The sequence below is a fragment of the Copadichromis virginalis genome, linkage group LG18 (genome assembly GCF_057382275.1).
Source record: "Copadichromis virginalis isolate Kocher_CV1m ecotype Utaka linkage group LG18, C_Virginalis_male_GT1.1, whole genome shotgun sequence".
Taxonomy (NCBI): Eukaryota; Metazoa; Chordata; class Actinopteri; order Cichliformes; family Cichlidae; genus Copadichromis; species Copadichromis virginalis.
In genome coordinates, this window is record NC_140635.1 from 10,234,376 (window position 1) to 10,250,905 (window position 16,530).

Consider the following 16,530-nt stretch of genomic DNA (forward strand, 5'->3'; position numbering starts at 1 on the left):
GTAATAAAGACAGAACACTTCACATGCAGTTTTATTAATGTAATAACAGTACACACTGAAATAGGTACATTGACTCACTGGTTCTCAGCTGACTCTCCTCCCTTTGTTGGCATGTCTGTAAACTCTGTGCCTATTTCATGTTCTCAAAAACAAAACTAGGTCTGTTAATTAGAATAGAATAGAATAGAATTCAACTTTATTGTCATTGCACATGCACAGGTACAGGGCAACGAAATGCAGTTTGCATCCATCCAGAAGTGCTTTAGTGATATAGATATATTACAATATATATTAGCAATAATATAGATATGTAAGTATATTACAGAAATGGGTCTATTATGGTATGTTATAATGTACACGGTATGAAGTATGTTGTGAATATTCTATAACTATAAGTATGTACAGGCTGTAGTGAGTACAAGTTATGTACAGGATGTGGACAGGATATAAATATGAAAAACAAATTAATTCAAATTAAGAGAAATATTCAGCTACCTTTAAGCTATACCACAGTATCAATAACTGTGGTCTATCTTTAGACACAATTATTTTGTCTATTTTGAACCCAACCCACGGGCCACGGACCGGTACCGCTCCCAAAGCTGTTTCGTGCTGGGCCGTTAGAATTGAGGCTTGAGTGTGAAATTTTTGGTTTTCGGGGGGGGGGGGGTTATAGTTTTTTTATCTTTATCTATCATTTATATTGTTAAGTTTCCCTGGGCCTTTTCCCGTGTGTTATGAATAAATCTATTTTTTAGTATCATGCTGGTTTTATTTTATTGTATTTATCCACAACACCTTAAAGGTGTAAACCGGTCCGTAGCACGAAAAAGGTTGTGGACCACTGCTCTAAAGTGTCCTACATATGACTGAACAAACACACATTCTCATTATAATGTTTCTCTCTTGGTCAGAGTAAAATAAAAATCCACATTGTACACACAATAAACACTGTTAATCATTATAAATACAGTTATTGGTTTTCTTCAGTTTTCTTCTGGGTGTTTGTTGTTGGACTGTAGAATTGGACTTTGCAGCTCTGTCACCAGGACCATACACCGTCTCTGGCTGGGGGATGTTTTCAGTCTTAGTGGAAAATTTACCAAAGCATAAGTAGATGTTGGAGAATGACATAAGTCATGTCCTGAGGGAGTCTGATTTTGAGTCTGGACTGGAATGATGTCTTGCAAAGAAATCAAAAGTGCTTTGTTAGGGACATGTAATAGTCATGATAATTTATCTTACATGCAAGAAAATATCACAAACAGTGATGTCTAAATCTGACAAGAAGAAGCAATATATATAGTTAAGAGAAGCCTTTATTAGTCTCACATGTGGGACATTTTTGGTCATGGCAGAAAGTACAAGTTTAAGAGCAGTAAAAATTAAGAAAAGAACAGCAGCCATACTATTGTAATGACCACACTGTAACCTCTGCATATTTACAGAATATACACTACATATCAGTTTAACACTGACATTTATCATCTTATATAATATTTGAGTAGTTTGAGGTATATTTATGATATATTTACGGACAACATGCATCTTTAGGTAGATAATAGACCTTTTTCTCCTCTGTCATTCTTCCTTGTGGTCTTTAACTTTTTGTTTTTGTTTTGTTTTCTAAAAAGGGGGGAAGGGAAAACAACAAAATTAATTAATGAATTTCCTTCTGAACACTTCTCCATCTTTGTTTTATAATTTTGATGGCTTTATTGTTATTTGTTTTTACTTGATATTGTTATTCATTTTTAATTGACTTCTTAAATCTCTCACTTCGGAGTGAATGAACACAGTTATAAACACACACACAGAGCATACACAAAATTAGCTCATACCTGCTGTACTAAAGTATATCTTAATCTGGGCTTCCCATGGCATTACCTAATCATAAGAGGAATGTGTATTTGTATAAAGTGTATGCTTAAACGGAAAATATAATTTTTGTGTACTTTATGTATCACCAATTCACTAAAAAAACATTGGAACTTACATTTCATGATGACACAAAGGTTATGAAGAGAGTCAGCAAGAAGAGAACAGAAGTCGAAGTTGCATTTATGGTGGCTCCACTGGGAGCTGTAATGAAATTAAATTGTTATGTCACAGAAATTTTGGTTAAATACTTGGATTTATTTGCAAAGAAAAAAAAATATAATAGCAGTAAATCTTACTGATCACTACAATATTACATTACACACCCCTGGCTGTGGCAGTTTGCTTAAACAAGTTCTTTAAGAAGGCAATACAGATTTTGTTGACAACCATTCACAGTGAGTGGTCAGTTCACACCTACATTCAATTATCAGTTGAGTTAACCCCACAAACTACATGTCTTTGGAGAAGTAGTTCGACATGGGGACAACATGCAAACACCACACAGCAAGGCCTTTAAAATCTGGTTATTTCAGTTTTTCATTCATTATGACTGTTATTCTCACCTGTCTCTGTTTCACAGTAAGATTTGAGCACCTTCATGGTTTGATCCCGGCTCACTTGGTTGCTGTGATTACAGAAAATGGTGTCTTGCTCCAGGTAAACAATCAGAGAGGAAAATTTTTTTGTGGCCTTCAAATCCTTTTCTTCTGCATGAGCGCAGTTTTTACCATCACATCTAAAACTACTGCTGACGTTAAAGTCCACTGTGCTGCAGGTCACAGTCAGGTCACAGGAGTCTGAGCTGTTGGACACAGGGTCCACTGTCAGCTTGGCAGGAGTCACTGGATCTGCGGAACAACAGGTGTGAAAGTATTAAAAACAGGTCTATGATGTGTGAACATTTCAAAATAATGAAAAGAGAAACCTACCTTGAACTATGACCTTGTATTCAGCTACGCTTTGCTCTCGTTCTTCGACCACAACTGCTTTATAATCTCCACTGTCACTGTGTTGAACATTTTTTAATTTCAAAGAGTAATTTTGTCCAAACAACTCAGCCTTTCCTGCATATTTGTTATACACGACTGGATCTTTATTAAAAACACATTTAGCTATATTGTTATTGGAATTAAATCTCCAGAACAAATCTGTCTGTTCGTCAAGTGTAACAGGTTCCTTTATATCCAAGTGTAAGTCCTCTCCGTGCAGCACAAACACATGTTGAAGACCTAAAAGAAAACAATTAAAAAATAGAATTAAAAAACTTAACAACAATAATAACCACTAATATCAGAACCGTGTGCACGAAGCTATATATTGTAAAATTTACTAAAATGACAGAAGGTTATGTCAACTTAAGATCACAAAAAATTAATGTGGAAGAGTATTTAATTCTCCTGTCCAAAAAACATGTCAGTGCTGACTGTGAGGCAGGCAGAGTCAGACCCAAATGCAGGAGTTGGAAACAAGGGAGGTAAACTAAAAGGCAGTTTTATTGCTAAACTTAAACATAATACAGAATAATGCAGGCTGAAAAACAAGGAAAACATAAGTGTGTTGATGCATGCTCAATCATCCAGGTAAGGAAATCCCAAAAAGTTCATTCTGATCATCTGGATGCAGCGTTTTTACTGATCCAAGACTGAAGAAGTCACTTGGATGAGTGACAAAATGTTGCTGAAAACGTTATATCCAGATGAACAGAATCAAACTTTTGGGTAAATCTATGAGTCTTCAGGGATGACAGACTGCAAGGAAGGACACAGCAAAGGACAAACGGAGACAGAGACGATACATAACAGAAGGGAATTAACATCATCAATGAACCAAGGACTAGAAGCAAAGATAGCAAACAGAAGAACCAAGAAACAATATCATAATCATTATACAAGGCTCAAACATAGATCACACAGTTACAAGGATCCTGGTGTAGAAAGTAATATTAAATAAATAACAACAGCTCATCAAGCTTAAACGTGCTGCTGCTCCAAATGCTTAACCAGACCGCTGACAGGTCTCGCACAGCCGCTCTATCACGTGACGCATACTGCTCCGACTGCTAAGGTCATGAGCTGGGTTATGCAATGTGCAAGTTTTGTGAGGTGCTTTTGTGATATTTAATGGATCGGATTTCATTTTCCATCCAGTAATTTAGGTCAGTATCGGACCGATACCGATACTGTATATCGGCTCGGTCCATCCCTAATGTAGGCAATGCAATAGATACATTGCTGAAGCTAAACTATTTTTTTAATACTGTAAAATGTCCTGAAAAAACTATCTGAAGTACATTAACTGTGTTTTTCAAAGGGTCCATGAAAATACTGGGTAGTTTAGCACAAAGGTGACAAGTCTATAACAGTTTACAGTAATACACTATGTTTAACTGGTGGAACAGAAGCTGAGGTGTTCGTAGTCATTATCAGGTTACTTCATGAGTAGCAGAGGTTAATTTAACTTTAAGCGGATGGTGCCGGTTAAGGGCACACTAAATTCCACCTTGATGTTAAACTGTTATACTGATCGGGAGTTTAATATCCACGAAGAACAGTAAATTATGAAGCAGCAGCACACCTCAGCTGACCACACCCCATACACCCCTTATTTACGCTTATTTCAGAAATAAATCGGATTTATTGCTACGTGATTCTTTTCGCCACTCTGAACAACTACACTTGAGCATTAGGTTAGCTGCCAAATCCCACTAAAACCCCTGACTATACAGATTATCTTGCAAATCTGCAACAGTTATTTTTTCATTCCCTTTCTTTGTTTTTGTTTTGTTTTTTCTGCTTGTGTTTTAAAAACAGATCTTCAAACTGAGTAAAACAATTATAATTTAGGATGAAATAAAGTTTCTATTCCTACACATATTACAGCTTTAATAACGCTCCACTTTTATTCGTTTATTTATTTATCTGTAGTATGTCTTACGTGTAGTCACCTAGATTTCAAAATAAATATACAGCTCCAAAAACGTATTAGCATAACTTATTAGTATACAAATTCATCCTTACCTTGTATTTTACATGAACACAGCAATAAAACAGCTCCAAAAAACATTATGCGATCCATTTTGAAATGACTTCAGTCTGGAAAAATGAGCCACTCCCTGTAAAACAGGATGAGGAATTACTGAAACTTAGTCCTTGTTCATCCTCATATCATTCCCCCGCTTTCTTCCGTGGGACGGTCTTTTTTTTTTTCTTTTTTTTTTAAACTTTATTTAACAAACAATGAGTATATAACATACGAACACATGAAGTATACAAAACAACAGAACATGAACACAAAAAGCCAGGGGTAAAAGAAAAAGGTGATCCCCACAGAAAGTACAATTAGTATTTATGTCCCTTTTAAATTTTACCATGTAGTGACTGGCTGGATAACATTTATGTAGAATTTTAAAAGAGACTTCTTTCACCTTATTTACAATTAAATATTTATGGGGGACCATCCAGACTGTCTTCCACTTGATATCTGGAACATATCGGTTCCAATAAGATATTATATACGGGAGAGAGACGATATCTTCTTGGAATAAACTACGTATTCTCTTATTGCTGTTACCAAGTTCCTGTGAAAAGCAGATTTTTCCTATTGGTGACTCAGCTGGATCAGGGAGAGTGACTGAGGTAGATATTGAGCTGTCAGTGTTTTTATATAACATTAAAGTCCCTGAGGGTATGGCACCAAGCACCATTGAGAATTCCTGAACACTGATTGGAAAATTATATAGTGCAATAAAGTCGTTGTAAGTAAGTAGTTGTCCCTTTTTATTAACCAGCTGAGCCACCAATAGGATCCCATTTTGGACCCAAGTTTCCAGGAAAAGTGATTTATTTTTCTATAAAATATCTCTGTTGTTCCAGATAAGCTATTTGTGAGGTGAGAAGTTGTGTTTATAAATGAGGGTCCACGCTAAGAGGACCTGCTTATGGAAGGACAAAAGCTTTACAGGGAGTTTCTCAACATTGTAATTACAATTTAAAATAAAAATTAAAGCCACCAAAACGAGAGAAAATATAATATGGTATAAAGTTCCAGATAGAGGTAGGGTTTTTAAGAAAATGTTTAGCCCAATTAATTTTGAAAGTGTTATTTAAAGTAGAAAAGTCTAAGACGTTAAGCCCACCTGATTCGTACTTATTCATCACAACAGTTTTTCGAATATAATGCGTACGGTTTTTCCATATAAAATTAAAGAGCATACGGTCAATATCTTTACTAATTTTCTTATCCAGATGTAAGGAGAGGGCAGCATATGTTAATCGGGATATCCCTTCAGCTTTAGTAATTAACACTCTACCTTTCAAAGACAAGTCCCTTTGCAGCCACTGGTTGAACTTTTTTAGGGTTTTCTGTATAATTGGAGTGAAGTTTGAAGAGCATCTTGATTTTTGGTCTTTGGATATTAACAGTCCCAAGTATGTGACTTCTTGTTTAACAGAGATATTACAGATAGTATTTGCAGGGCAGTCTTTAATTGCTAGTAACTCACACTTTTTTAGATTTAGGCATAAACCAGAGGCCTCAGAGAAATCCCTAATCACAGTAAGAGCTGGAGGGATTTGGTTTGCATTCTTCAAGAAGAGTGTGGTGTCATCGGCTAACTGGCTGATGACGAGCTCCTTATCAGCTATGGTGATTCCTTGTACTGATCAAAGTATAGCCGTAATTTAAGGAGCTCTAGGGGTGACTGTGGCTACAGGTCACATACTAAAGATTGGTGGCTCACTCCTGTCTGCACCAGTCTGCGTGCCAAAAATTATTGGGTAAGATACTAACCCCCCCATTTCTCTCCGATGAGTCTGTGTGAATGTTACAGATGCACTTACATAGAAAGGCATAGAAAAAAATGCTAGTATGAACGGGTGAATGAGGCAAATTGTACAAAGTGCTTTGAGTTCTCAGAGTAGAAAAGAGCTGTATGAGAACCAGTCCATTTAACATGTGTAAGATTCAGTACATTTAGGTAACAACCAGCATTCTGGCATAAGCAGCACAAATTACTAACCAAAGATTAAGCAGACCTGATGAGGATGCATGAAGGAGAGACTGAAGGAGAATCAATACATTTTTAAATGAAGGGTAAAGTCTTCTGATATAAACTGCTGGGGACTGGGCATGAGGTTCTAAGGACTGAGACTCAGTATTTATAGTTATCTTTGTTATTCTGTCACCATGTTTATGGTTCTGGTTTTATTTTGCCAGGCCCTTGTCCTGTGTGTGTAACAAACCCCTCAGATTTCCTTATTTCCATTTTGTGATCTCCCTCATACCTGTGTCCTCTGTGTGTTCTATATTTCCCAGTTATTGTCAGTTTTGGGGGGTCTATTATGACGGAACTACATGGCAGTACTCACTTTATAGTGAGTTCTGATGAATTCTGCTCTGTTCCAATCAAAATCACAGTATTACTGAGGAGCAGAAATAAATAGTGCTCAAATCTAAACATTCATAATGAGGAATGAGTGAAGAGAGAGAGAATAGATGTTTTGGCACCGCGCTCACAGCTTTGATCCCTGAAAGTTGTTCAGAATTTTAGTGTACTGCTCTCTGTTTATGAATTCTCCTACCTGCCTTTCCTTAGTTTCCTTGGTCAAGAAAAGGAGATGGGAAGTAGCTGAAAAACTTTTCATGTACTTGTTACTTCTGTGATGGACTATTGCAATTCTTTATCAATTTCTTCTAAAAGCTCCCTGAGAAGCCTTCAATTACTACAAAACATTGCACCAACACAAACTAAAAGGAGAAGTTATATTTTTCTATATTAGTGTCTCTTCTTTGCCTTCCTCTTAAATCACAAATTTAGTTTAAAATCCTTCTTCTCACACATGAAAAAGCTAAATGATCAGGTCTCATCACATCTTAAAAATGGGGTGGCTGTGGCTCAGGTGGTAGAGCAAATCAGCTACTGAGTGAAAGGTTTGTGGTTTTGATCCTTGGTTTCCCCAGTCTGCATGTCAAGTATCCTTGGGCCCTCCAATGTGTTCATTTGTGTGTGAATGTTGGTTAGATTGCATTTAAGTATCCACCTTTTACTCCAAATGTGTGTATATACTGCATGTCATTAGCATTTGCTTTTTCTCTCCCATAGTTTGTCTTTGCATTCTCTACACTTTAGTTGATCTTTTTTCCTGCTTCTTTTCCCCCTTTACTCAAAATCTGTCAGATAACCTCCCTGGGTTTGGCTCAGCTGGAGGTCTTGTTGTATTTGAAGTATTTTTGAGGGATAACTTTCACTATGACTTTGGATCACTGACTACGATTGTAGCAGATATTCACACTACTAACTGAACATCTCAGTGTAAACTACATTTAACTGCATAATATTGAATTTTATCAGCATCATGACTAAAGATACCAGCATCACTGAAAACATACCATTTTGTATTACCAAAAGATTTTTAAAAGCAACAAAACAGTAGTTGTAAAAACAACAGAGCGAGTTCTTACCTTGTACTGCTATTATGTAGAGCAAAGAAAAAGCAAACAGGACTACACAACAAGACATCTTTCTCCCAACTGAGCAGGGAAGGAAGTGGAGTAACATTTTGATAAACCACACCTCTGGGACTAGTAAAACTTTTCTTTTCTTGGTTGGTTAAATGAACAGTTGTTACTTTTTGTTAAAAATGTTTCACGGAGAAAAAAATTAAATAAATTTTAAAGAGGCTTGTTAGCCATATTTTTTCAAGATGAGCAAGGTTATGAGTATTTTAAGCAATACAAATGTATCTTTGACATGTGTCAGTGTCAGAAATGGCATCAAAGAGAAACAAAGACATCAAACTAGATCCACCCGTTTATGACTGGACCAAAGACAAATGATTATGTTAGCAAAGCTGTGTTTTGTAGATGTGTTACAAATGTACAGACTAGCTGATAATGTGATGTTAGAGTTTCAGTATGATGCAGCTGAGGTTAACATAGTATCAGTAAGACTTAAACCTCAATTGCTGTTTCATTTTAAGTCTTACAGTCTAAACAAACAATTCCACATGAGCATAGCTGACTAAGACCTAAACACAATCATTTTAGTTATGTACATCAGACACCAGCAATGCTGTTTTTTGCTGTATGTATGTGGATTAATCAACTGATTAAAATAAGAGCATATCTGTCATAGCTAAACACTTAACTGGCACACTCACAACAGGCTCAGAGACAAAAATGTTTACAGAAAGCAGGAAAGTGCAAAAGCAGATGAGAATTCCTTGCGAGCAGCAGAAAGTTCACATAATGTGAGAGTTTTCCTAGAAGAGCGAGTTCTTCCAGAGATCGTTTTCAGGGTGTATGAAGAAAAGCAAACATATGAATAAATCACTGAGATGGTCTTTAAAGACACTTTACACTCATAATGTGATTCCAAAACAATTATTTTTCATCTTATTCAGATCCATTAAACTCATGGATCACTTCATTTGTAACTATTAATATTCCACATTCTCACATCCCAGCACTCACCTGCATTGTATACTGTTCCACTTTTTTGTCTGTGATTTCTGCAAGTGTTCAAGGAATAGTAGGCTACCGTTTTTTTACATAAAGAAGAGTTCCTTTAATGTTTGTGCATATCTGGACACATTAATATTATTTAAGCTACAGAGACATACAAAAAACTGTTACAATTTGATTTGTTAAAAATTAATCATCTGTTTTTAAAACTAACAATTCAATGATTTTCAGTGTTTGAGTGCTTTTAGCAGACTCAAAATTTAACACACATTCAACTTAACTTTTCAAGGTACAAATTTACTTCACATACATAAAGTGCTATGTTCTGAAGCAGCAACAGCAATCATGCATTACAGAAAACATGAAATACAAACACCATTACTAATATACAGGTCACACAAAACGGTTCAGCTTTGTTTACTTTTCAGTTGTAGTGCTACATTTAATTGAACTATTACAGTACATGTTTGGGTTTTTACCAAGAAATAAACCAGTCATGATTCTCTCAACTGAGCAATGAAGAGGTAGAATAATGTTTTGTCAAAGCACACTTGTGGGTCCTTTCAAGCTTCTCATTTTGGTTTTGCGTTGGTTCACTGAACAGCTTTTACTTTTTTTAACCTCTGTGGTTTGTTTTGTTGTTTATTCTGCATGGGGAGTAGATCAAGAAAAAGGAAAGGAGAGGGAGCCAAAGAGATAAGTCAGAAAGAGTACAGACTTGCTGATAATGTGACATTACTTCAGTGTCATAGACAGAGGGCAGTAGTCGTACATCTGTCATACAGTCAGACTAAGCTGAAGCTGCAAGAGGTGTTGAAACATAGACCTTGTTAGGATGCCTGGGTCGTCGACCCAGGGTTTTTGAGTTTATATTATTTATACTGTCTAGTTTTTGGTTTCTTTGAGTTCTATCTTATGGCTTAGGTCTCTGTCTTCTTTAGTTGCTCTGTCTCCCCTATCACCTGCATCCCCTTGTCTAGTTCGCGTCTATGTGTATCTTTAGTTCCTATATCCCCGTGTTCAGTCAGTGTTTGTGTCTGCCCTGTTCCCACGTCTCTGTTCCCTTTGTTATAGTGCCTGCCCGTGAGTCTGTGTTATGTTTCCTGTTTTACTTTGAAAGTCCATGTCTGATGTTAATGTGTCTGGTTTTGCTTCCCCCTTGTCTCGTTAGGCCTGATTTGCCCCAGCTGTGTTTCCCTCCTGTTACCCATTCCCTGATTGCTCCCTCTGTGTATTTAAGCCCTGTGTTTCTTGGTGTTTGTGTCGTGATCTACTGTTTACGTTGCTGTGTGTGTTCTGTCATTTCTCTAGTTTAAGTTTGTTTTGAGCCTTTTTCAGTTATGTTATATTTTGAGTACTTAATTAAAGCCTTTTTGAGTTCACGTCTGTCTCCGGAGTCTGCACCTTGGGTCCTATTCCTGCCTGCACACAGCCGCACCTAACAGACCTATGAAAAAGCAAATGGTTATAAATGGGTGAACACAGCTACTTAGATAAGTGTCCACTCGTTTAAAGCAGTAAAAAAGCTTTTAAAAAGCTTTTTCAGTAAAAGCTTTTCTGAGAGAAATTTGAGAGAAAATTAATTCAGAATTTTGGAAACATAAGATAAACCCTCTACTGCATCTTTTTTTTTTCCTTTTTCTTTTTTTGAGAAAGTGGCACTCTTGTTTTGCACTGAGAGAAAAGGTATGAAAATAACATAATTAAATTGTGGGAAAAGGTAGAATGGTATGGAACGCCAGGACTGCCATAATGAATTAATTAAATACACCATTAAATAATTAATTAAATGTGGCAATAATTAATTAAAATTGGAATTAATTAATTAAATAAATAGTTATGACACATGTAATTAATTAATTATTGACACATTTAATTAATTATTTATGTATTTCACATTTTAATTAATTATTGACACATTTAATTAATTAATTATTGACATATTTAATTAATTATTTATGTATTTCACATTTTAATTAATTATTGACACATTTAATTAATTATTGACACATTTAATTAATTATTTAATGATATATTTATTTATTTCATTTTGGCAGTCCTGACGCCTGGCTCTCGTCATGAAATAATTTTATCTGTCAGCCTCACCCATCAAACTCAGGGGGCGGGGTTAACGCTGCCCATGCAGCTTCTCTAACATTTGATTGGTTGCCGTGCAAAGTAAGTCAAAACAGGTCGATCCTAGATAATCGATTGCTTGTGTAGACTTGGGGCAGCCAGTTATCCCAGAATGCAGATCAAATCACAGGCCGTTTTTCTGTCACCAGCTATACTTTTAACAGTGTTTTAGCCGCGAATGTCGGTATGTCTGGTCAGGTTGTCAACATAGAACATGTTTGCAAAAGTGCTCAGATGTTTTCAGAGATTTCACTAGCTCTGCTAACAGTTAGCATGCAGAGCGCACCGAGGGGGTACATTAACCGGTTTGTTTACATATTCCACTCTCCGTGTTCCACATGTTGCATTCGCAGATTCTCATTTTCACCGAACGATCGTCTCTTTCCGCCTGGTCTTGTGTCTCTGTGCTTCTGTAACATAAAGAACGAGCTGACATTTTTCTCACGAAACCAGCGATCAGCTCAGCAGACCCTCAGTTTACCTGCATGCATCCTCCTCCTCATCTGTCAGCTGTTTAACACCTGCTGCTAATTCAAGAAACACGCCTACGTTACCTGGTGATAGTCACAGTTTAACTGGGCAGCCGGTGCTCGATATAATGCAATGTCAGCGCATTTTTCTGCACAAGATAAGTAAATATAGTGTTTTCCCCGAGCGCAGAGCTGCTGGAGCTTGTTTCCTTACAGAGCACTTTATAGGCGAGCCAGCTTTATCAGCGGCTGATGTCCAATCACCGGCACACAGCTTTCAAACCTCAGCTGAGTTTTAGCTCTCAGTGGTTAAACGCTGGACTTCATTCACTCAGGTTCTGTCTGTCGGGTCACGTTTACTTCGCTGTTTTATTTACAACTGAGCAAATCGGTTTGGCTGAGGTTAAAGTTACGTTTCATAACTGCATAGTTTCACAGACGTTTAATGAACCACTGGCACATGTGTTAGACTGAACTATCATCTAAATATCATCTGTTTTTTAATAGTTATTCAACTGTATTCTAAGCACCAGCTGTCTGTTAGAATGTGATTTTTTTTCTCTCTCTGTTGGCAGACGTATAAAAATGCGCAGGAAAATCTGACGTGCATGGCAAACTTCACCGACGATATTTAGGGAGGAATAAACACACATCAAACATAAATGAACCATTTGCCTGTCTCCATAATTGAGAGCATTTTCTCTTCTTATGTCATCTCTCTCTCTCTCTCTCTCTCTCTCTCTCTCTCTCGCTCTCTCTCTCTTTTTTTTTTTTTTTTTTTGCTTTTTCGGTCATGTTATGTTTACCTGTCAAAGGCTTGTTACAAACTATGAAACACATTGTGCAGACTTCTGGATGTTAGAAGAAAACGAATACTGCTCATGAATGAGACTAAAGGCAGGAAGGTGTCCTTTAAAACTAAACATGTAGGACCTCCCTGTTTATATCATAGTTTATGATATAGCACGTGTATTTCAGTAATAGCCTGCTGAGGCCACTATACGTGCTGGCCTCATATCAAATGTGAAGGCAGACTGAGTCTATGTTTGACGTTTTTTATATCTAATCTTCCTTTTCAAACATTTAAACAGCAGCGAGTCTGCAGCTGAGGGAATACAAATTCAAATTGTCGGAACAGGTTTGCTCGTTTCTTGGATTCATTTGGTGATTTATTAAATGTATAACTGTGTGGTGGGGCGTGGTCTGCGGTGCAGTGCAGGGAGGGCGGACGCACCTGCACGGCATCCTTAATCACGCCCGCCTAGTTAAAAACACGGGGACTGAGGGGTTTGGGGGTGTTGTGGTGTGGTAAGATGTAAATAAAGATGACTCTGAACGTTGCTCCGTGGTCCCGCCGTGTCTTATTCACGCCACATTGGTGCCGAAACCCAGGAGGCAGCACGGCGGGTCCATATCGGAGCCAGGGAATGGAGGAGCTGGCCCAGAGGGTGGCCGAAATGGCGGCCGCCCAGCGGGAGCAGGCGGCGGAGGTGCGTCGCCAGCAGGAAGAGCTGCAGGACCAGTCCGAGCGGCACCTGGAAAGGATTGGGGAGCTGGCGGCGCTGCTCTGGGCCTGGGCGCCACCCCCACAGGTGTGTCCCGAGGACAGTGAAGCGGTGGAGGAGCCGCGTGAGGCACCTCAGCAGCCGGAGGTGGCAGACGAGGCGCGCGGGGATCTGCGCCTGCCGGAGGAGGGGGAACAGCCAGGTGAAGGGCTGCTCCTGCCGGGAGTGGTGGATGAGCCGCTCCAACCGGAGGCGGCAGACGAGGTGCGCGAGGGTCTGCGCCGGTTGGAGAAAGAGGAGCTGCACGAGGGGCTGCTCGAGCCGGGAGTGGCGGCGGAGGGAGCAGTAGTGACGGAGGAGTCGCGCTATGGGCTGCTCCAGCAGGGAGCGACAGCGGTGACGGAGGGGCCGCGCAAGGAGCTGGAGGTCCCAGTGCCAGGGGAGCTTGCTCGAGTGGAACTGGCGAGCGAGGCGGGCGCCACGCTTGAGATCGCCGTGCTCGCCAGACCGGCCTCACCACCACCAGAGGCCTGTACACGCCACACCTCTGCCCAGCCACCTGTGAGCTGGGGCTCACGCTTGTGCCGGCCGCGCCGGGTGCACCTGTCACGTGTCCGACTTCCGAACCAGCTTTGCCTGCGCCGCTGGATTCGCGGGCGGCCGCCTGAACTCGCACCTCCCCGTCGCTTGGCCGGGGCCTGGGGGTGCCAGCTGTCCGGGCTGATTCCCTCTCCCACTGGCGGTGGGGGAGTAGGTTCGGCCGGATGGCTCCCCGGCCTCAATCGGGCGATGGGGGTATGTGGTGGGGCGTGGTCTGCGGTGCCGTGCAGGGAGGGCGGACGCACCTGCACGGCATCCTTAATCACGCCCGCCTAGTTAAAAACACGGGGACTGAGGGGTTTGGGGGTGTTGTGGTGTGGTGAGATGTAAATAAAGATGACTCTGAACGTTGTTCCGTGGTCCCGCCGTGTCTTATTCACGCCACAAACTGTTATTCTAATCTGCTGCTGAGTCTCTTACACTTTTCTTTATGCTGTATATTTTCACGTCTCTGGAATAGTTGGCAGTTAGATAGTCAGCTGGGAAACTTTGTGTTAACTCATGGAGCTGAGGATATCGTGGATATGCTGACCTCGCTGCGTGGTGTACAGAGCGAGGTCAGCATGATTAATATTCACAATAAAAATATTAGCCGAACATCATGAAGTCTGTATGTGTTTCATAGTGTCGAACAACCTTTGTACAGTTAAAGCCAGCAGTTACTACATGACGGAAACACCAACGTTATCTCTTTTATGCGTTTATACACAGGTCACTCTGATTACTGAACAAAAACCCAAAGATCAGATGTTAAACAGATTTATTTGCTCTCTCTCCTCCTTAAACATGTTTTTAATGTTAGTTATAATTCAGAATTGGCGACTGAAACACGTAGGACACATAAGAACATCAGGAAATAAAACACCGATAAATATAACCTCAGTAAAAGAAGTCAGCGGGGGTTACTACAGCTGTGTACCGGGGCCTGCGCTTTGTCGGTGGGATTGCTTACGAGGCGAGCGGGTCTATCCCACGCTTTGCCGTGAGACTGGGACGACATCTCCGAAATCATCGAAACACTTTTGCAAAGAGGCTGTATCTTGACAAACCGACCAGACACATGAAGATTAAACCACTACATTCTCGGCTAAAAAAATATTAAAACGGTATTTGGTAACACACAAACAGGGTTTTTCAAAGCTCAGTTCTGTTAGCTTCCACATGCCGGTTGTGTGCTAGAAACAATGGCCACCAGGCCAAAGCAATGGTTTTGACTCGATCAGCGTTAACCCCGCCCCCTGAGTTTGATGGGTGAGGCTGACAGATAAAATTATTTCATGATGAGAGCCAGGCGTCAGGACTGCCAAAATGAAATAAATAAATATATCATTAAATAATTAATTAAATGTGTCAATAATTAATTAAATGTGTCAATAATTAATTAAAATGTGAAATACATAAATAATTAATTAAATATGTCAATAATTAATTAATTAAATGTGTCAATAATTAATTAAAACGTGAAATACATAAATAATTAATTAAATGTGTCAATAATTAATTAATTACATATATCATAACTATTTATTTAATTAATTAATTCCAATTTTAATTAATTATTGCCACATTTAATTAATTATTTAATGGTGTATTTAATTAATTCATTATGGCAGTCCTGGCGTTCCATAGAATGGAAGGTTGTAGTATAATAATTTGAAACGAATTTGGTTCATTTTCAGTCCAGTCCTTGTACCAGAACATTTTCAGAGGAAAACTTTTTTTCCTTTTCTTTTCTTTGTTGTAAATTCAGTTAAACTATTTAACAATGACTTAATACTTCAAGAATAGACATTTTAAATCCTGAAACAATTTGAAGCTGGAAGCCAGTAACAAAAAAACATAATTTCTTCATATTCTTTTCAAACCTATGAAAAACATCAATAATAACACAGTATGATAAGCATACATTCATTCCGCTTATCTGGGGTCGGGTCGCAGGGGCAGCAGCCCAAACAGAGAGCCCCAGACCTCGCTCTCCCCAGCCGCCTCCTCCAGCTTGTCTGGGGTAACACCAGGGCATTCCCAGGCCAGCCAAGAGATATAGTCTCTCCAGCATGTCCTGGGTCTGCGTCGGGGCCTCCTCCCTGTGGGACATGTCCAGAACACCTCACCCAGGAGGCATCCTTGTCAGATGCCCGAACCACCTCAACTGGCTCCTTTCAATGTGGAGGAGCAGCGGCTCTACTCTGAGCCCCTCCCGAATGGCTTGAAAAAGTAATGTCACAGAAGAACCCAGAACAACATTAAAGAACTCCAAGCTTCACATGTCTCAGTGAAGGTCAGAGTTCATGATTTGACAAAACAAAGAGACTGGTGAAAAAATGGCATCCATGGGACAGTTCAAGGAGAAAACCACTTCTGATCAAAAAGAATCCAAAGGCTTTTCTTACATCTGTGAAAAAACAAATGAAATTGAGAAGTATACATACACACCACACACACATGCACTTATAATTAGTGTTACATACATCTAGTTT

At 39.2% G+C, this 16,530-nt stretch overlaps 1 protein-coding gene across 1 annotated transcript; it reads right to left on the minus strand.

Moving 5' to 3' along the window:
- Positions 1-1,996: 1,996 nt before the first annotated feature.
- Positions 1,997-5,043, minus strand: LOC146687296 (uncharacterized). The gene is made up of 4 exons (XM_085439470.1): positions 4,899-5,043; positions 2,811-3,110; positions 2,445-2,729; positions 1,997-2,082 (listed from the first exon to the last, which is right to left on the minus strand). Exons 1-4 carry the CDS (start codon positions 4,954-4,956, stop codon positions 2,000-2,002), a joined length of 726 nt encoding a protein of 241 aa, XP_085295596.1. The 5' UTR covers positions 4,957-5,043; the 3' UTR covers positions 1,997-1,999.
- Between the last annotated feature and the right edge of the window lie 11,487 nt (positions 5,044-16,530).

Bases quoted from the DNA above. Each gene is read 5' to 3' on its own strand.
- LOC146687296 (XM_085439470.1), bottom strand. From the start codon at position 4,956: ATGGATCGCATAATGTTTTTTGGAGCTGTTTTATTGCTGTGTTCATGT. The intron at 2,730-2,810 runs GTAGGTTTCTCT...GTTGTTCCGCAG, and splicing joins ATACAAGGTCATAGTTCAAG to ATCCAGTGACTCCTGCCAAG. The intron at 2,083-2,444 runs GTGAGAATAACA...ATTTCATTACAG, and splicing joins TTACTGTGAAACAGAGACAG to CTCCCAGTGGAGCCACCATA.